The sequence below is a fragment of the Macaca mulatta genome, chromosome 1 (assembly GCF_049350105.2).
Source record: "Macaca mulatta isolate MMU2019108-1 chromosome 1, T2T-MMU8v2.0, whole genome shotgun sequence".
NCBI classification, from domain to species: domain Eukaryota; kingdom Metazoa; phylum Chordata; class Mammalia; order Primates; family Cercopithecidae; genus Macaca; species Macaca mulatta.
Window position 1 is genome coordinate 27,386,813 of NC_133406.1, and position 21,611 is coordinate 27,408,423.

Consider the following 21,611-nt stretch of genomic DNA (forward strand, 5'->3'; position numbering starts at 1 on the left):
AGGTAAATCCAGGGAGAAAAGAGATCAGTATGGGCAGAATAACCAGAGAGATGTCTTTGTGGTAAAGCTTTTGAACTGAGCAAGAACCCATGAAGGTGCACGTTAGACATGGCCCCAAGTTAAGTGTGGAAGCAGCACAAAAGAGAACAGGGGAAACAGTGAGTCAACAGTGGGCCACCATTTCCGTAGGGATATTAAGAGGGAAATGATTTTTATTTTTTCTGTAAGAAAGAGTGAATGCAATGGCAACATGCGAAATGTGAAGAGAACACACAAAACAGAAAACAGAAAGGTTCATCAACCTGGGAGGGAAACACGTAGACAAAAGTATAAGGAATACTACGTCAGCAACAACACAGTCCACTAGGAGTTAAGATGCACAGGTCCTAAGTCCAGCTACTAAGATACCATGTATGAATTCGGGCAACTCGGACAATTGTTCAAAGAACATTTTCTGAATAACTATTATGTGCCAGGCACTATTCTAGGTAGAGGTATAACGATAAGAGACTCACACCCTTAAGAGCCCAACCACTGGAATACAAGACAGATACATAAAGGTAATCTCACTATCAAGTGGTATGATCAAAGTAAGTACAAGGTACTATGGGGCAGAGAGGAGGGGCATTTAACTAAAATATCTGAACAAAACATTTTACCTCTCTCAGTCTCAGGTTCCCCATTTATAAAATAAGGAGAAAGGATACATGACTCCTACTGCCTCTGAGGAACAAAATGCTACAATTCTATAAATGAGGGCACTGACAAAAAATTCAAGTCTCTTAAGACCAAGCTAACACTGAAGGAAAGTACCTAGGCAAGAACCACATACTAAGACGCTATTAAAAACCAAGTAAGGAAGGGGGGCTGTCCCCTGGCTTACCTCTGGTGTGGCCTGAGAAATTTTGCAAACAGTTTCCATTGCTCCTAGTTTCCAGTGCCCATCTTCACTCACAAACACAGATGATAAACAGACATTATTGTGTGTTAGTTGTCCCTGGAAAAAAAAAAAGAACAGAAGGAAGAGTGCCACTCCAGGATCTGAAACAGAAATTTATTTAAAAAAATGTTTTTCTCCATCTCTCACAATCTTTATTTTAAAAAACTAAATACTAACCACCAAAAAAATTATGACAAGCCTTCCCACTTGTGGCACGATAAATGGAACTATGACTTTAAGAAACAACAAATTGTATGAAGTTAGGTAAAAGGAAAAATGGAATGGAAGGGCTTCTGTTATCTCCCCCTGCCTCATGTGGCAGGTTAATAAACACATTAAAGCCAGTGCACACAGTCATCTCCCCATTTCTATGGGAGTCAGAAGATATACATGTTCTTAAACATAAATTTACAAGTCTGTATAGCCTATATTATTTACTTCCAATGCCTTTAAAGATAAAATGTATCTTTGCTCACATAAGTTATTTTATTAATTTTCTTCTCTAGATTCTTTCTCACCTACATTCTATCACGAACCCAGATCCACTTCACCTGAAATCTTGTCAGTAGGCATTAAAAAAATTCTGCCTGAAGAAGAGGAAAATGGAATGATAAGGACCACCAGAAATATCCCACAGACCACAAAAGAGCCCATTTTAAAACTGTAAAAACAGTACAGTCAAATAAGAGAAAGGGAGAAAATAAGAACAGGATTCAGGTATTATTTTTCCCCAAAGCAAAAATCATTTCAGTAGACAAAAAAGTGTGTTTAAAGTTATTATGTATGTATGTAATGTATGTATGTATTTATTACAGGGTCTCTGCTGCTCAGGTTGGAGTGCAGTGGCGTGATCACAGCTCACTGCAGCCTTGACCTCCTGGGCTCAAGCAATCCTCCCATCTCAGCCTCCCGAGTAAGGGGAACTACAGGCATGTGCCACCATGCCTGGCTCATTTTTCTAAATGTTTCTGTAGAGATAGGGTCTTGCCATGTTGCCCAGGCTGGTCTCAAACTCCTGGGCTCAAGCAATCTGCCTACCTCGGCCTCCCAAAGTGCTGGGATTACAGGTGTGAGCCATTGCACCTGGCCAAAAGAGCACTTTAAATATTCTACCCAATACATCAAATATGTAAATATTTTTATAGAGAATACTCCAAAGGATATTTTTTAAAGGAAGGTTTAGAATAGTGTGTATAGTATATTTCCATTTGAGAAAAAAATGAAAGTGAAGAAGTTTACACACTAGATATTTGTTTCATATGCACAAAGAACATCTCTGGAATAATACACGAGTCACCATCATTGCCTCTGAAGAGAGGAATTAGGGCACTGGATTCAAGGATGGGAAAGGGACACCTCACCCACAGAGTGTACAAACTTTTTAACCATGTGTATGCACTTTTGTTGACAAAGAAGATATTTTTCCCCGTTGAACCATTAATAATTCTCATTATCATGTGACCTTGTAAACATACTTTTAAGAGACTATAAATCCAATATGATATTTGAAGAATCTGTCTCAAATTAATAGAAAAAATTTAAAAACATACAAGATGAGTCAAGTCCAAGTGTTTCTAACCTGTGATTGGTATTTGTTAATCTTGGTGGACTGCCAAAGACCTTAATGCTTCAGAATGCAAATACCATTAAGAAAACAGTAATACTGTCAAGAAACAGACCAGAAGTAAACCTAGGAACCACCATCTTCTAGTAATAGCAAACATCGTCAGAGAGTCAAGCACACTGGTTACACCACAGAATGTTAAGAGGCTGTCTCTCAATTGGCCCCAACTACTCAAACGGGAAAGGATATGTATATATTCTGCCTTTTCCTAAGAAATGGTCATTTCTTTCTTCAAAATCTAAAATGGGACACAACTCCTGAAAACAAATAGGAACTTTAGTCTAAGGCAGCACTGATACTACACCTTTTCTTTGTTTTAATAACTCATGCCAGCTGTAGCTATTTTTAGGCAAAGAATTATCCAAAACTAGAGGCAGACTATAGTAAACTAAAATAAAATTCTAAAAATAACTGTCCAGGGACACAGAACTCGTTGTCCATTCAATAAAACCTCTATCTATAGCACCTCTTGTGCCTTCCAACGTGCTATTTTTTCTCAGGAAGTTTTCTAATAATAAAACTAACTTACAATTTCTATACATACCATAATTTATAAGTATTACCACACACATCATCCCCCATCTACATCAAAGTCTGTGAGGCAGACTATACAGGTTACTTACTCTGTCATGAAGAAAGATAAGAGCCAGCAATATGTCATAGATCCCAGCACAGACCTCTGCAGAAGACAATGTTTCCAAAGCCACTTCCAGGGGCTGTACTCGCTCAGTGACAAGATGAATGCCATCCGCTTCCACAGTACAAGATAAAAATCTTAGCAAGCAAGGGTGACGAAGTGTCTTCAAATGCTTTAAAAATACAAACAGAAGAGCTGAAGTTAATGACCCCAAACCAGATTATAGTTTCATATACATTATGGGAGAAACCAGAAAATGTATACTTGCAGTTAAGGCTCTTTTGAGCACCCTACCTTCCTCCCTACCCGCTAAATTTCACATAAGGCAAAGATCTATGACTTGTTCTGACATCATTCAATTTACTAACATTTAAATGACTCTACAGAAATTTCCAGTTCCATTATGGTAGTGTAAGCCTCATAAGAGCCCAGATCTCTCAACGATTACTGCTGTCAACTAAACAAAGTGCCAGAAATAACTGAAATCCCGAAAAGCAAGCAAATGCAAGCAGATTATGAAGGGGAGTCAAACCTGAAGAAGCGACACCAATGGCGGTAAGTTTCTTGGTTTAGGGAAATTTTCCCCTTCTCACAGCTATGCATGGAGACAGGCCCCAGTTGCAAAGCAGTGTAACAAAGGTGCTAAAAGTCCAATAAAAACTTTACCATCTTTCTGGCTGAAACAATGATAGAAAAGAACGAGGAAGGTGAGTATGAGGAGGATATCCCAGAGAGGAGACAGCTGGAGAGATGCCCTGATTATTCACATACCCACAAATTCTCAGAAGCAAGCATCCGCAGGATAGACCCAAACCAGCAAACTTTTGAGAAAGACAGATTGCAAATACTATTCACAGGAAGAGTAAGAGGAAGTAGTTCAAAAACTTGAGGCCTGACCCTAAATTAGCTGCCTGCTAAATAAAAAACATCAACATTTTCCAAAGGATTATAACAGAACAAAGAGTTATGTGACGTCGCATTCAACATGTCCAGGATGCAACCCCAAACTACTCAACATACAAAGAACCGTAAAAATGTAACACATTCTCAATGGAAAAGACAACCAACAACCACCACCTCAAGGGGCCTCAGATATTAGAATGACCAGAAATAATTTAAAGCAGCTATTATAATCATCCACCTAGAGATAAAGGAAAAGTTATAAAATAAATAGAAAGATACAAATTTCCAAAAGAAAAAAAGATTGAAAATAAAAAATTAATGTATAGACTCATTAACAGAATGAATAGGACAGAATAAAGAATCAGTAAACTTGAAAATATTAACCAATCTGAAGAATAAAAAATATTTTTAAAAAATGATCAGAGGGGCCAGGTGTGGTGGCTCAAACCTGTAATCCCAGCACTTTGGAGGCCAGTGCAGGAGGATTACTTCAGCCCAGGAGTTTGAGACCAGCCTGGGCAACACAGTGAAACCCCCGTCTCATAAAGAAAAATTAAGAAAGAAAAAAATGGAGACCAGAGCCTAAGAAACCTGTGACAATAACAAAAGGTCAAATAAATATAACTGAAGTCCCAAAAAGAGAAAAGAAAAAAATTGGGGCATAAAAAATACAATGGATGAAAATTTAAATTTGGCTAAATACTTAGGTTTACAGACTTTAAGAATTTCAGTGAATATAAAACAAGACAAAAATTTTTAAAAGCACACTTAAACATATTACCATCAAACTGCTAAATATCAAAGATAAAAAAATTTTGGAAGCAGCTAAAGTAAACACATTACATGGAGGAGAATGATGATTTAAACAACTGCAGATTTCTCATCAGGAAACATGGAGGGCAAGAAACAATGAAACGTTTAAAATGCTGAAAGAAAAAACTATCAGCTTGGAATACTGTATCTAAGCAAAAGTAACCTTCAGAGACAAAGGCAAAATAAAAGCACTTTTGGTGACAAAAAGAAAATTTCTCGCCAGAAGACTCGCTATTTAAAAAATGCTCATGGAAGTTCTACAAATGGAAGAAAAAATGATACCAAAGGGAAACTTGAATTTTCAGGAATGAAGGAACAGCACGAGAAATGGTAAATATTACAATAAATATGAAGGCCACTTTTTTTTTTTCCTTTTTCTTTTTTGAGACAGGGTCTCACTCTGTCGCCTAGGTTGGAGTACAGTGGCGCAATCTCAGCTCACTGCAACCTCCACCTCCCGGTTCAAGCGATTCTCCTGCCTCAGCCTCCCGAGTAGCTGGTACTACAGGTTTGCACCAGCATGCCCAGGTAATTTTTGTATTTTTAGTAGAGACAGGGTTTCACCATGTTGGCCAGGCTGGTCTTGAACTCCTGACCTTGGGCAATCAGCCTGCCTCAGCCTCCCAAAGTGTTGGGATTACAGGCGTGAGCCATCGTGCCCAGGTGAAGGCCACATTTTTACCTCTTCAGTTATTTAATCACTACTTAAAGCAGATATTTTAATAATTCCTGGTGAGGTTTTCAATGTGTGTGAATGAATATACAGTTAATATGTGTGTAACAAAGAACAGTAGGGATGGGAGGTTGAAGATACCTACATTACAAGGCTTCCACATTTTATGTGACATGTGGACATGGTATAATTTTTTTTTTTTTTTTTTTTTTTTTTTTGAGACGGAGTCTCACGCTGTTGCCCAGGCTGGAGTGCAGTGGCGCGATCTCGGCTCACTGCAAGCTCCACCTCCTGGGTTCACGCCATTCTCCTGCCTCAGCCTCCTGAGTAGCTAGGACTACAGGCGCCCGCCACCGCGCCCGGCTAATTTTTTGTATTTTTTTTAGTAGAGACGGGGTTTCACTGTGGTCTCGATCTCCTGACCTTGTGATCCGCCCGCCTCGGCCTCCCAAAGTGCTGGGATTACAGGCTTGAGCCACCGCGCCCGGCCTGGACATGGTATAATATTAACCACAGTAGACTATATTTTGCCCTATTTATTTTTAATTTTCTTAAATTAAAAAAATTGATAATAGATATGCATATTTAGGGGGAGTACCTGTGATTTTAATACCTTCATAATATTTGTAAAGATTTAATCAATATAATTGGGATATCCGTCACCTTAAACATTTGTCTTTTCTTTATGCTAGAAACATGAGAATTATTCTCTTCTAGTTATGTAAAAATATACAATTGATTATTGTAAACTAGTCATTCTACTGACCTATCAAACACTAGATCTTATATCTTCTATCTTCTAACTGTGTATTTGTACCCATTAATCAACCTCTCTTCATCCCCTACAATCCCCTTCCTGGCCTCTGGTAACCACCAATCTACTCTCAACTCGTATGAGATTAACTGTTTTAGATTCCACATGAGTGACATCTTTCAGTGTGTGTCTTTCTGTGCCTGATTTACATCACTTAATGCAGCGGTCCCCAACCTTTCCGACACCAGGGACCAGTTTCATGGAACACAATTTTTTCACGGACCAGGGGTGGGGGGATTATTTCGGGATGAGACTGTTCTACCTCAAACCATCAGGCATTAGTTAGATTGTCGTAAGAAGTGCACAACCTAGATCCCTTGCATACACAGTTCACAACAGGGTTCCTGCTCCTATGAGAATCTAATGCTGCTGCTGATCTGACAAGAGGCAGAACTCAGATGGTAATGCTCGTGTGCCCACTGCTCACCTCCTGCTGTGCAATCCAGTTCCTAGAACCGGTACCAATTTGCAGCCTAGGAGTTGGGGACACGTGACTTAACATAAGGTCCTCTAGGTCCTAACATGTTACTGCAAATGATGGGATTTCATTCTTTTTATGGCTAAACAGTATTCCATCGAATATATACACCACATTTTCCTTACCCATTCATCCACCAATGGACACTTAGGGTGATTTCACATTTTGGCTATTGTGAATAATACTGCAATAAATATAAGAGTGCAAATATCTCTTTTTCATATTGATTCCCTTTATTTTGGATACACACCCAGTAGTGGAATTGCTGAATCATTGGGTAGTTCTGCTTTTAGTTTTTTGAGGAACCTCCAGACAGTTTTCTGTAGTGGCTATACTAATTTACATTCCCGCCAACAGTATATGAGGATTCCCCTTTCTCCAGATCATCACCAGCATCCAGGAGGATGGTGTGAACCCGGGAGGATGGCGTGAACCTGGGAGAATGGTGTGAACCCGGGAGGCGGAGCTTGCAGTGAGCCGAGATAGCGCCACTGCACTCCATCCAGCCTGGGTGACAGAGCGAGACTCCGTCTCCAAAAAAAAAAAAAAGTAGAAACCGTTCTTAGCTAATCTGGGCGTAAGTTTGCTCAACTCTGCCACAGATCATCAATGAATATAAAACATATTTACAAAGTATTTTAATTTTGTTTATTCTGTTTTCTTACATTTTACCTTTTTACTTATTATTTACTCCCCTTGAAAATGTTTATGCTGGGTGCCGTGGCTTTCCCCTGAAATCCCAGCACTTTGGGAAGCTGAGGCGGGTGGATCACTTGAGCCCAGGGATTCAAGACCAGCTTGGGCAACATGGCGAAACCTCATCTCTGCAAAAAAATACAAAAATTAGCTGGGCATGGTGGCGCCCACCTGTGGTCCCAGCTACTCAGGAGACTGAGGCTGGAGGATCGCTTGAGCTGGGGAGGTCCAGGCTGTAATGAGCCATGATCAAGTCACCGCACTCCAGCGTTGGCAACAGAGCTAGACCCTATCTAAATAAATAAAATAAAAATAAAACGTTTAAACATCTTTTAAACTTTTATCACAACTCGCTGGGTATGGATACCCCAACTTTTAGAAATCCCTACAATGGAATATTCCTGCGTCCTGACCTGGTTTCTTTGTCCTACTTTCTAAGCAGACACTAGACACAGATGAAATGACAAGCATGAAACAATTTTGTGTCCGAACAAGGGAGGTTAAATCTGTGGAATATCTTCTCTAGATGGTCCTGGAACAGCTCTATCAGATCCTGACTTTCCAATCCCCACCCATGCAGCATATTTTGAAAATTTTAACATGAGTAACAGGAGATCCACAGTCCAAAATTCCTCCAACATTGAATAATTTTATCATTTAATTACAGCAAAAAGAAACTGCTGGAAAGGTGGTTTTCCTTACAAACCACGAATTTCTGAAAGAAATTTCATGATATAAAGCTCTAAGGTCTACCCTATACAATCACTGAGGAAGCCCTGTAAATCAGTCATATTGGGAGGAGAGTGATAAAATGTTTCATTTGGAAGATAACCCTCAAGATATTACCAGGTGGTGCCATTTTCACAAATAAACAGTGAGTACTGAACATTCCAAACACCTTCTTGAAAGACTATGGGCTAGTATAAGAATCCATACCCTGCATTGGTACAGTTTTTCTATCAGATGCCTCAAAGTTCTATTAAACTACTTCCAGGAAGGGTCATAGGAAAATCTTCTCAGTGGGTTGGTTTCTCCAATTACCTTTTTTTTTTTTTTTTTTTGAGACAGAGTCTCGCTATGTCACCTAGTCTGGAGTGCAGTGGCACAATCTTGGCTCACCGCAACCTCCGCCTCCTGGGTTCAACTGATTCTCCTGCCTCAGCCTCCCAAGCAGCTCGGACTACAGATGCCCGCCACCACGCCCAGCTAATTGTTTTGTATTTTTAGTAGAGATGGGATTTCACTATGTTGGCCAAGCTGGTCTTGAACTCCTGAGCTTGTGATCTGCCCGCCTCAGCTTCCCACAATGCTGGCATTACAGGTGTGAGCCACCGTGCCCAGCCTCCAATGTCTTTTATTTTCTTATAATAATCTCACATTTTGCCAACTCTGGGAATAGTTCCAAAAAGGTTTATTTATTTATTCTTAGGAAGAAAGGTGTTACCTTCCCTTGAGTTAATTTAATAAAAACTAATTAAAAAAAATTGAAGAAAAAATTTCTCTAAGTAGCAATTACAAACCAACAAATACAGCAAAGATCCTGATAAACCAAAAATTGTGTTAGCAGGTTGGTTAAATCAGTTAAGTTAACTGGGAATAATTTTTTACAAGTGTTTTTTTGTTTTGTTTTTGAGACGGAGTATAGCTCTTGTTACCCAGGCTGGAGTGCAATGGCATGATCTCAGCTCACTGCACCCTTCGTGTCCCGGGTTCAAATGATTCTTCTACCTCAGCCTCTCAAATAGCTGGGATTACAGGCACCCATCACCATGCCCGGCTAATTTTCATGTTTTTAGTAGAGATGGGGTCTCACCATGTTGGCAAGGCTGGTCTCAAACTCCTGACCTCAGGTGATCCACCTACCTCGGCCTCCCAAAGTGCTGGGCTTACAGGTGTGAACCACCATGCCTGGCCTACAAGTGTGTTTTGAGCTACGGATTCTGTATAAAATTATGTAGCCTCCCTCATATTTTCATTTTAAGAATCATTTCAAGTAATTTTCAAATAAATTTCAAATAATTTTCAAACCAAATCTTTCATGTTCTCTTCTGCTTATTGTTTTACTCTACAATGCTTAGAAAATTTCTTGATCCAAAGTGAGTTCATGTTTTTTAATAAAGAAGGAGAGGAAGAAATGACTCACTGCCTGTTTCTGAACAAGGCACTTAGCAAGAACCTTATTTGTCACTCTCCTTTGGTACATTCAATATTAAGCATAAATTATGCATACAGATTCACAGGAAAGGCTAGCAGTTCAGAATCAAATAGAACATTTTTTGATTCAAGCCTCTGCTGCTCTAAAGAATGGCAACAAGACATACTTGCTAAGGGTAACTAGGATATTTTTCAATCAACATCAGCTGAGCAAATAAATGGCTCTTGCCCTAGTAGAGAAAGATGACTATTTTTGAATGACAGTGTCTTGAAAGCACTTTCCCCAAAGTTATTGAATACCTGTTACATCCCATTCACTGTCCTAGGTCATGGTCTCTGAAAGAGGATTCTGAGTAAGGACCTTTACTGTTAAATATGAATAGTATTATATAATTTATTAATGTTGATATTTATCTACACCCAAACAGGGATCTTAAGTATGAGATTCTATCCCTAAATATAAATGATTTCCATTTGTCAGGAATTAGTTATGATTCAGTTATCCAGAGAATTCATTCAAGCCTCAGAGGCTTAACTTGTTATTGCTGTTCTGCCTCTGATTTGCTGTTTCACTTTGAGAACTACGCAAAGTTGACTGACTCAGCATTACAGCCCAAATCCACCTGCAGGCTTTTAGATGGGAAAAAGCCATAATTCATGCTGTTAAATATGTTAAGTAAACATAATAAAATGACCATATTGCCTAAACTAGAGAACAAGGGAAAATATTATTCCTTTTTCTCTGAAGATGTAAATCTAAGACAAAATGCAGATACTTTTTTTTTTTTTTGTAAATGTCCACTATCTGAAGGTTAGATCATAAACTAACAATAAAACGCAAAAAGGGAAAGGAATAAAGAATTCCATTGTGTAGAGCTTGCATTTGAGGTACTGATAAAACTTTTAGGTGAAAATGTTCAATAGGTAAGTGAAAATACAGATCTGGAGCTCAGACTAGAGATTTTGGCAGATAATTAGTTTAGAATAGCAGGTTGGATGGTTATCAACATTTAAGGAAAAAGGAGAGAGTGAAGTCTGAAAGGTGTGGTGGGGGCAAATAGCTGGCCATTCCATCTGGTAGGTCCATCATATCTGAGGCATGGAGGATACTTCAGAAGTTCTTCTGAGTGGATAGTGCCCAGGAGCCACATAAGACCACTGCATTCTGACTGTGAAGGGCAAAAAATAATTTCTTAAAAATGCAACCATGGGCCAGGTGCGGTGGCTCACGCCTGTAATCCCAGTACTTTGGGAGGCTGAGGCAAGCGAATCACGACGTCAAGAGATCGAGACCATCCTGGCCAACACGGTGAAACCCCATCTCTACTAAAAATACAAAAATTAGCTGAGTGTGGTGGCGCGTGCCTGTAATCCCAGCTACTTGGGATGCTGAGGCAGGAGAATCGCTTGAATCCAGGAGGCAGAGGTTGCAGTGAGCCAAGATCGAACCACTGCACTTCAGCCTGGGAGACAGAGCGAGACTCCATCTCAAAAAAAAAAAAAAAAAAAAAAAAAAAAGTCAGTATGACAAAGAGGAGAACAGCTTTCCCCAACTAGAATGCAAGCTCTTTTGGGCAAAGCCATCATCTCTCCCATTTCTTGTTATGCCCACACAATGTGCATTCTTAAATACGTTGACCAACCCTTCCACAACAGCCCGAATCCATTATGGAGAAGAGCATAATGACTCCAACAATACTAAATAGAGCACTTATATAGCATCTATATACCACTCCTAGATAGTCCAATGTGATTCCTGGCATGAAGACACTCAAGAATCATTTGTATAAGCTTTTATAAACTTACCACAAAGCCCTAACTAAACACTTGGATTACAGCAAACTACAGCCATCAAATTCGGGCTTAGAATTTTTCATTGTTTATAGGCTTACATATATGAGTCATCATCATCAGTTAGCAAATTATACTGTTAATTATAGCTGATGAATTCAAGATAAAATGGGATAGTCAGATAGAACTAAGTATTTCTCATATTATTTTGTGGCCAGAGCTGATACCTGCATTTCATCTTGGTGTACTATGATTGCTGTTTTTCACTTGTAACAGTGGAGAAAGTGTATATTGTTATCCAGTAACATCTGCCACAGAAAACACCATATATCTGCTTGAAATAATCGTTAAAACTACCAAAGGTGGCCGGGCGCGGTGGCTCAAGCCTGTAATCCCAGCACTTTGGGAGGCCGAGACGGGCGGATCACGAGGTCAGGAGATCGAGACCATCCTGGCTAACACGGTGAAACCCCGTCTCTACTAAGAAATACAAAAAAAAAAAACTAGCCGGGCGAGGTGGCGGGTGCCTGTAGTCCCAGCTACTCGGGAGGCTGAGGCCGGAGAATGACGTAAACCCGGGAGGCGGAGCTTGCAGTAAGCTGAGATCCGGCCACTGCACTCCAGCCTGGGCTACAGAGTGAGACTCCGTCTCAAAAAAAAAAAAAAAAAAAAAAAAAAAAAAAAAAAACTACCAAAGGTGTGACCAACAACCCAAACACTAGAGAACGTGAGGCAAGCTAAATATATTGTTTTAGTATTTCAGATACCTAGGACATCAAATTCCTAAAATCTAACACATCGAATGCCATACATTTTTCAAGTACTATGACCTCATTTTTTAAGATTACGAGAAACATTCTGAGAATCTAAAGTTATCACTTTGTTGCAATTTCAAATTTCCCAAATTCATATATGAGGTTTTCAAAGCCACAGAATGGCTTACCAAGAGACAAAGATGAACTATGTGCAAAGACTCAGACATGGCTTAAAAGGGTATCTATGGATATTAGGGGGGAATAAGTCTTCCCTCTCAAGCTTCGCAATTCCTTCAGCACAGAAGTCCTCCAAAATGAAGAGTGGACTTTGTGTTTTTTTCCTTTAAAAACTCGATCTAGGTTATTCAATTTTCTTGGTACATGCACCATAAAGGGTAACACCATTTTTAAAAAATCTTATAAAGAAAAAAAAACTAAGAAAGATAAATCTCCAGTACCTCGCTGATAAGTCAGTTTAAGTTATTATAAAAAACAATATGCACAATCTTATTAGATAAAAATAACAGGAGGCATGTTAGACATGAACTGTAAGAACAAGAAAGCGAAATAAGGCATTTTGTCTTTTGTAAAATCACAATAAAAAATTATTCATACCTAGATGATGTAAAAAAGAGTCAAAAATGTGGTTCTACCAAAAAGCAAAATTACCTAGCAATAAAACAGCCAGCTATACTTTTTACCACAATGCATTGCTAGGAAATGCATCTCGAGAGAACTGTTACCCATCTTTTTCTTTAGGAACCATCTTATAACAATTTCATGCTTGATCAAAAATACATCATCAAATAAATAACTGTTGTGACCAATGGAAGACCAAAATTCCATTACTAATATAATCCTTTATAATCATGTTAAAAAGTAGAAACAATTTAGAGTCCTATGAAATAGAAATAAATGTTCCATACCTGTTGATATTACTAAGGGACTCAAGGTAATAGAGATTTTAATTCTAACAAAATCAAGATATCAAGTTCAACCTGAAAATAGCATGCCTACCAGAATAAACACTGGAGAATTAATTTACTAATACAACTACATTTTCCTTTTTAGAAGATGATATATCTGAATGACTAAATTTCTGAAGTGCTAGCTATCCAAAGAAGCATCAACTAATGCCTTCATTTTCCCCAATTCAAAAAGACAATTGGGGTTATTTTATTGACTTATATTCCACAGTAAAATCATTTTTCTCTAATAAGAGGCCAGGGTCACCTGAGTGTGACAGACAGCATCCTAATGCACTGGCACCCTCTGCCTGGAGCAGCAATTATAAGGTATGAACTACAAGGATCTTTTCCCTCAGGAGGAAGCTGAAGCCTACAGAATGTTGTCAATACTTAACAGAATTTTGCTAGACAAGATTAACTCCTTATATCGCTCCTTATATCTTATATTAGCTATATAAAAATGTCTCCCTAACTTTCTCACCAGAAAAATAAAATATGATAAAAGCCATTGTGGCGTGAACCCGGGAGGCGGAGCTTGCAGTGAGCCGAGATGGTGCCACTGCACTCCAGCCTGGGAGACAGCGCCAGACTCTATCTCAAAAAAAAAAAAAAAAAAAAGCCATCATACTGAGTTTTATGGTGTTTTTTGGCTATAGTATGGTACCTGACCATGTCATGCAAATGCAAGATAGGCCCACGAAGTAAGAGCAATGTTTCGAAAGGACATAAATAATAAAATACTGTTCCTTATGATCTTACCTCTTTTGACCTTTACTAATTTCATATTTTTTTAAAAGAAAACAAGATAGTAAAAAGTACTAACTATTAAGTCGTCACCTATTATGGTACCTTGGCAGCTTTATTAACCTTGTCTTCATTTTCTCTCTTATACACAAAAACTGAAGCAAATTTGCCATCTTGCAGTACAGCGGGATAAACAGCAAGTCCAGAGGGTAAGATAAATGGTGGTTCTTTCAGTGTATAGCTCTTTAAAGCACTGTTCTCTGATCCCATCCCTTATGCAGTGAGGCAGTACTGCCACTCTTCCTCAAAGCCAAGCAGATCTAAAAGAAAACAGAAAACAATTTCAAACATTAAATCCCTATCTGCAACATAAACAAGAGATATTCAGACATAGCCACCCCAAACTACTAGTTTCTTCGATCCTCGTAATTAGGACATTTGACAATAAAAATGGTAAATGCTCAGCAAGTTACCAGCAATGGTTGTTAATTAACAACTAACAACTCTAGAGAAAATGCACATTACTAAGTAGTCACATGTAGTTACTGTCCCTCCCCAAACACCACCACATACAAACTTTCAGAGTGGAAAGGCAATCAAAAATAGAATAAAGTAATTCATACTTCCTAACTCACTTGTATATCCTAAGGAAAATGTTGTAAAACTTTATTATTCAAAAACAATAAAACTTCTGTATGTCTAAAATAACTTAAAATTATAAAAGAAAACAATACAAATTGGAGAATACTTATAACAATGATGAAAATCATTGTTTTAATGTTAATATGTTGAAAAACATTGTTAATATGAAAAACGTATTAACAAATGAAGAGCTCATATAAACCAAGTAAAACACTAAAACACCAGTACAATAATGGGAAGGAAAACAGCTCATTGAAGAAACACAGATGACAATAAACATAAGAAAAAGTACAATCACACTACTCTTCAAGGCTATCCCAAGTAAAAAGGGGAAACCACAAAACTGAATCATCTCAAATAATCTCAAACACTAAAAAAAAAAAAAAAAAAAAAAAAAAAGGCCCACACATACACAGAATTCAAATGCAACTACGAAAAAACATTTCAGTGCTTGCCTAGTGAAGGGGCACAGTTAGAGGGGCCAAGGGGGAAGACAGGATTATCATGATGTATGAGGAGATTTTGGGAAGATGGATATATTCATTATTTTGATTATAATGATGGCAATGGGTGATTATAAACGTCAAAACATAAAACTGTACACTTTTTTCATTTATTCTATATCAATTACACCTCAAAGTTGTTTTAAAAAGAAATATATGCATACATACACACAGACTTGAAAAATATATGTTGAAGTATTAACAGAGGTTTGCGGTGGAAGGTCAGACAATAGGTAATTGTATACACACACACTTGCCTGCACCTTCCAAATCTTCTACAATATAAACGTATCTTTCTTGACAACAGGGATACAAACTCACAGGGTGACAACAGGTAATGCGCAGAACCCCAGCAATACTGGCAGCTTGGCACAGGGACCTACTATGCGTGCCTGGGACCTAGTGTGAGAGGCTTTCATTCTGAAGAGAGTGGCTATCACAGAGTTCCAACCAGGACTGCAGTTTCAGAACTGTCAGATCATGCCACTTATCATGAGGAACCAACAGCCTGAATAGTTTTGTGGAAATCTTCACATTTTTCAATGTTGGATCAAATGTTTTCTAAACCTATATAGGCCAAACAACGTATGTCTGAAAAATCTGTGGCAGTCAGTTTTCAGTGGTGGCTTTACCATAATATAAAAATTAGAAAATAGAGTTCTTACTAACTCTGGCAATGTAGAAAGCAAACTGCTACAAATACGCCAATAATTCTATGTAGGCCTTTCAAAATTTGTTTAAAAATCTGTATTCTTTGGACAAATATAAACTCAATAATCATTACACATTGACCCTCTACTTGGAATTTTTCCCCACTTCGGTGAAGTTCCATACAACACCTTCTACACCGGGTATGTAATGCTGCTCAAAACACATGCCTAGAACAAAATTTAAAATGCCTACCGATCCACAACCATCGTTATATAAGAAACACACGTATAAAGTCTAAAGCTATCTAAAATTGAAGCTTTTCAAAATCTAAAACTGTTTCTGAGAGTAAGAACTAAATCTGCTTTGTAACAAATTCACTGAATTCCTACCTACCTGGCAATATATCTTTCTTAAAAATGACAGAGAAGCAAAAAACAGGACTAAAAAAAAGCCAAGTATGGCAACTATGGTAACATTCACCTTTCTACTGGGACTACAAATAAAAAGTTTATGTGGGACCATGAGTAAAAGCAATGATGTTAATCCCTCGATTCTGGAGATGGAGTGCTGGCCAGATGGTCACAACCGCCTGCTGAGTAGGGAGGTTCATGCTTAGCACTTGATCTTGCCATCTTTTCTTGGGCACAGTTAATGTTGTCAGGTACCTAGCCTGGGCCAAAGGGCGGTCAACTCACAAATTAGTCATCAGTCTCATGGCCTGAGTGAAGAGATAAACTGGCCAGATCATTGTCTCCTCCAGGAATTTGAACTAAGAACAATTTTTGCCTATTAGAAGCATAGCTGAAGGTAGAAGGATGCTATGAGGTAGAGTTGGAGCTATGGCAAACCAAAGCCACATGAAGTCAGAAATTTGTCAAGCACAGAGGAAGTCCGTTGGCAGGAAAAATTTAAAAAAGCAAACACTGGGACAGTAGCTTAGTCATACTTAGGGGGCACATTGCTACTATCCATCTCAAGATTACCAGAAGCCCAGCCTCAAACCCAGTTCCACCCAGATACCCTAACATCCCATTGACACGCTTATAACCAGCCCCCTTTCCCTCAGGTAGCTTGAATGGGTCTATGTTCCTTGAAACTAATTGCCATTTCATAGGCAGAAACCTCTACTTGGTCTCCAACTCCTGCCTGAAAAGCCAGCCAGACTGGAAGAGTGAGTTACAGAAGTGTTACTTTGAAAGTATCTGAAGCTAGTCTGACCTCCTTCTCTCTCTTAGCCACAAAACACAGCTTTCCAAAATCAACACACAGTAAGAGAAAAGCAGAGAATAAGGGACTGTATGTAAATGAATATCTTCTTGACAGGAAATCATGCTGTTTATTTAGTGTTAATATTAGTCCTCCCGGGAGATAAGACTGCCACCAGGATTCAGGGTCAGCGCTCTGGCTAGATGAATGGCAGTCACCAGAGGCAGAAGAAAGGGACATTTAGTTTACTTAGCTATTTCTAAATAGCGAAATACTTCCTTGTGGGAATATTGACCTTGCAATAGCTATTAACCTTAGATTTTATATGAATTCCACTATAAAGTAATTAACAAAGTTATAAAAGCATTAGGAAGTAGTTAAAATTCATTTTTCTTAGTGTATTTTAGGTCTAAGACTTTAAAAAAATATCACTTAAAAATTTAAAAGAGACGACTGAATTTCTTGAGAGAACTGGAAAGGATGCCATTTTCTTGTTTTGAAAGTATGTTAACTTTGACAGGAATCCACTGATACCATCAGTGTAATACTGAGAGTGGTAGGATTATATTCTAGGTCCCCAGTGCAAACTTTATTGGGGGAAAATTAAAAAGGTGTGCTGAGTATTGCAATTTGAGAATGTTTTGACGCAGTAATTCTTCACACTAATACATCTAAAGAGACACAAATACTGTTATATGAACAGTTTTTTTTGTTTGTTTTTTTGTTTTTTTGGGTTTTTTTTTAAAGTGATAGGGTCTCGTTGTTGTCGCTGGCCTGGAGTGCACTGACGCTATCCTACCTCACGGTAACCTGGAACTCCTGGTCTCAAGCGACCCGCCCTCCTCAGTCTCCCCAGTTGCTGAGATTACACCATGCCCGCCAGTGCTTTAAAAATGATATTTCAGCAAAAATTGATCTATTGAAATGTAAGAAAAACACTTGGCCTTCCAAATGCTTTCCTGTTGTTTTGAGGAGGGGGAAAACACAAAATCTTGCTCATTAGCTTTGAAATTAAAAAGTCACAAGAAGGTATATCCTAGTATCACAGAATAGGTATTTTGTAGCAGTTAGCATCTCCACTCTATAAAAAAACACCGAGTTGACAGTCTTTGACTTGAATATGCATCATAGGCTTCCCTTTAATAATCTCCCTCCACTCTTTTGCCTACTTGGCCAGCACACGAAATTTCTGGACCGCTTGTAGATTAAGAAAACCCTTGTCTAGGTCAAAGGGCAACTCATACACTCAACTAAGAAACCTTTGTGCTCTAGGGAAATATTTCTACCAAATATTTTCTTTTCCCAGCAATTAATCGAGACTCTCTTGGTCCTAGCTCCCTGAGCTTGAAAGTTCCGAAGATAATGGCTTGCACTGTGAGTATTAAGGACGCACTGTACTGGCTGATATTCTGGTACCCAGCGGTAACATTACTCCGGCCCTTCGCTTTCGTCTGTTTCAGGTATACATCCCCTCTGCGGAACTCAGTCCAGCATTGCTAGTTGACAAGCAATACACAATTATGTCTTCATGGACCAAAATAATCATGATTTCAGCTCAAGATATTACATTTTATAAGGACACGGGTCCTTAAAACAGCAGTAACAGTGACCCCCAAAATTCGAGATCCGACTCCGAGAATTTCACATGGATTCCTGAATATGCCCTTCCGAAAAATGTTTCATCTTTATTCTAAACAGAAAGCACTACGCCAAGACAGGAGCCAGCTGGGCCTTGGGGGACCGGGCACTGGTCTTGGATCAAGAATCAGGCCGCCTTCCCGAGGGCGGGCGCGCCCCCAAGAGTCCCCCGGGTTCGGGCACTGCCGCCCCGGGACAGTGACGCGCCCAGCCGAGCACCCTCGCCCTGCTCGCCGCGACCCTGCGGGGTCACTGAGGGGCCGGGACTCGGCTCTCGCTTCGCTGGCCCCTCACCTCTTCCACACCTCCCCGCGAGGACCGACTCCGCGGCTGCCTAGGAGAACTCTGACCGCGGGCGCCTCACCCGGCGGGGGTCGCCCGCGAAGCGCAGATTACAGGGCGACCCACAATCAGCAAGGGGAGGCTGCTCCGAAGCGAGGAGCACAGCTCAACCGGCAGCCGGCGCCGCGCCGAGCTCGCTCCTGCGCGGGACCCACAGCGCAGACCCGCGGGCGGGGCGCGCGCCCGCCGCCTCCTCCCCGCCCGGCCCCTTCCCCCACGGCGCAGTCCTGCAAGGGGGCTCCCTGTTACCTGCGGCAGGGCGGCGGGGGAGGAGGCCGAGGGTCTTGGCTTTGGTCCCCTGTTGGCCCCCGTGTTGACACCAACCACCCCTGCCTGCCTGTAAGGCTGTGGCCACTACACCCAATCTTCTGGGGGCCGGGTTTCTCCCACACCATAGAGACGGGTCCGGAAACGGGACAGAAGGCCCGCCTTCCTCCCTCCGACGCCACCGCTGAGGCCAACGAACCAGGAACCGAGGTAGAGCGGCCGCACAGGTGAGTCTCAGGCCAGTGCCATCTTGAGTGTGGGCGCTGTGACGTCCCCGCTTTTCACTCACTGCCCTAATGGTCTAGTTAGTCCACCAAGATGTCCCCTTTCTAGACGTTTTTGTCGAATGCTCAAGTTTGTCTTGACTTGAATTTTTAAGCTTTTAACAGCACAGTTTTACTTTCATTTCCGCCCAAATCCAAAATGGCTGCTGGCCACTTGTAACAAATAGTAGAGGTGCAGGGCGGAGAAAAGGAGTAGGGGAATTAGCGAGGACTTTCAGCGGAGTGACGTCACTCAACCTGTAGCTTTGATTGGCTAGGCTGCGAGGGCGGAGTCGTGCAGAGCGGCTGAAGCTGGCGGAGGTCCTGGTGATCTCGTTTAATCTTTGAGAGGGAGGGTCCTGAATCACACTTCATTACCAAAAAGTAATATTTGAAAATTTTAATATTAATGCAGTAGTCTCCCACCCCTCATGCTTTCTGCAGTGTCAGTTACCTGTGGTCAAACCTTGGTTCAGAAATGTTAAATGGAAAATTCCAGAAATAAACAGTTCTTAAGTTTCAAACCGCCTGCGTTCCAAGTAACCCGATTAAATCTCGGGCCATCCACTGTGTCCCACCCTGGACGCGAATCACCTCTTTGTCCCAGGTAGCCCCGTATCCACCCATTACCCACTCAGTAGCTGCCTTGGTTAACAGATGCACCTGTAGTACAGCCGCGATAATGAGAGAGAACACCAGCTTATGTTCAGGTAACCCTTATTTTACTTAATAATGGCCGTAAAGCACAGGAATTGTGGTGCTGACAGTTTGGATATGCCAAGGAGAAGCCGTAAAGTGCTTCATTAAATGAAGAGGTGAAAGAAAAAGAATCATATGCTGAGGTTGCCAAAATCTATGATAAGAACAAATTATCTATGAAATTGTGAAGAAGGAAAAAGATTCGTGCTAGTGAACTAAGCACCTGTCATGCACTGTGGCTGTAACTTTTGTAGTTTGAAGTGCAACAGCAAAAGACGGAAAAAGCATTACATTTGTGGGTGGGAGACATGAATAGAAAACGTGTTTCAACTGACCACAGTGTGTTTTGTCAGAAAGTGTTGAGCCTATGGGAAGACTTCAGAAAGGGATCCCCTGAAATTAGGCACACCAAGCCATTTACTGCAAGTAAAGGACAGCTACACAGATTGAGGACTGAAAAAACATAAAAGTAACTGGAGAGGCCACATCTGCTGATGAAGAAGCTCCCACGTGTCTGGCAGAGTTGAAGAAATTGATTAAGGAGAAAGGCTTCCAGGAGATTGATGGAGAAGTTAGGAAAATCATTCAGGTAGCAATGAAACTGCCTTTGCAAAATTATGACTAAGACAGTGAAAGAGATCCAATTTAACCAACTCCATCTTGTCCTTAACCTCCATGCTGTCCTTGTTTATTCCTGGGCGTAGGCTGCACTAACTTTGGGAGGAAATTAGTTTATAATTTACAGTTTGAAACAAAGACAGAACCCTTTCTCAAAACAAACCTCCTTCTTGCCTGGGGTCTAGACTACCAACATTAGCCACAAGATTAGATATTATGGTTTGGGAGTCATGCAGCTGGAGGCCGCAAGATTCTGACCCTCCCTAAACTGCTCCTGAGATCCGTTCTTGAGGTGTTTTGCAGATGCTGTACTTGATGGATCAGCTGGCACTACCCAGATGATAAACTGGCCCATCTGATCTTGTGACCCCCACCCAGGAACTGACTCAGCTCAAGAAGACAGTGAAGCCCCATAATCTCATCTCTGACCCAACCAATCAGCACTCCCTGACTTACTGCCCCTCCCCACCCACCAAATTGTCTTTAAAAACTCTGACTGCTGGAGGAGACTGATTTGAGTAATAATAAAACTGGCCCCCACACAGCCGGCTCTGTGTGAATTCTTTCTCTGTTGCAATTCTCCTGTCCTGATAAATTGGCTCTATCTAGGCAGCGGGCAAGGTGAACCTACTGGGAGGTTACAGCAAGACAAGTTGGTGAAGTAGGATTTGTCAATATGCTTGATGAAGAGGTGGGAGAACATATCAAAGGCCTCGCTATCCATTCTGAGGACAGGTTTAACCTTCTCATACTAGAATCAGGGCTTAGTCACCCTGGACAGTCTCTAGTTCT

The 21,611-nt window shown here is 40.4% G+C and overlaps 2 protein-coding genes across 14 annotated transcripts in view; one reads left to right on the top strand and one right to left on the bottom strand.

Moving 5' to 3' along the window:
* SCYL3 (SCY1 like pseudokinase 3) overlaps positions 1 to 19,390 on the bottom strand; it is a 79,078-nt gene extending 59,688 nt beyond the window's left edge. For 6 of the 13 annotated variants that reach the window (XR_013416295.1, XR_001441553.3, XM_077999661.1 and 3 more), the window contains exons 1-4: positions 19,222 to 19,390; positions 14,096 to 14,310; positions 3,188 to 3,373; positions 884 to 997 (exon numbers count right to left, since the gene is read on the bottom strand). Coding sequence is in view for 11 of the 13 variants with exons in the window: in XM_077999661.1 (XP_077855787.1) it covers positions 884 to 997; positions 3,188 to 3,373; positions 14,096 to 14,260 (465 nt within the window). In the remaining 2 variants the exon portion in view is untranslated. Of the gene's footprint in view, positions 1 to 883; positions 998 to 1,458; positions 1,528 to 3,187; positions 3,374 to 14,069; positions 14,311 to 18,924 lie in introns of all 13 variants that reach the window. The other 7 variants (XM_077999673.1, XM_015124899.3, XM_077999683.1 and 4 more) reach the window with 6 other exon arrangements.
* LOC144340321 (uncharacterized) lies at positions 17,700 to 21,363 on the top strand. Its single transcript, XM_077999687.1, has 2 exons — positions 17,700 to 19,466; positions 21,123 to 21,363. Exons 1-2 carry the CDS (start codon positions 18,652 to 18,654, stop codon positions 21,133 to 21,135), a joined length of 828 nt encoding a protein of 275 aa, XP_077855813.1. The 5' UTR covers positions 17,700 to 18,651; the 3' UTR covers positions 21,136 to 21,363.
* Positions 21,364 to 21,611: the final 248 nt, after the last annotated feature.

Coding starts and splice junctions, on each gene's coding strand:
- LOC144340321 (XM_077999687.1), top strand. CDS start 18,652: ATGCCCTTCCGAAAAATGTTTCATCTTTATTCTAAACAGAAAGCACTA.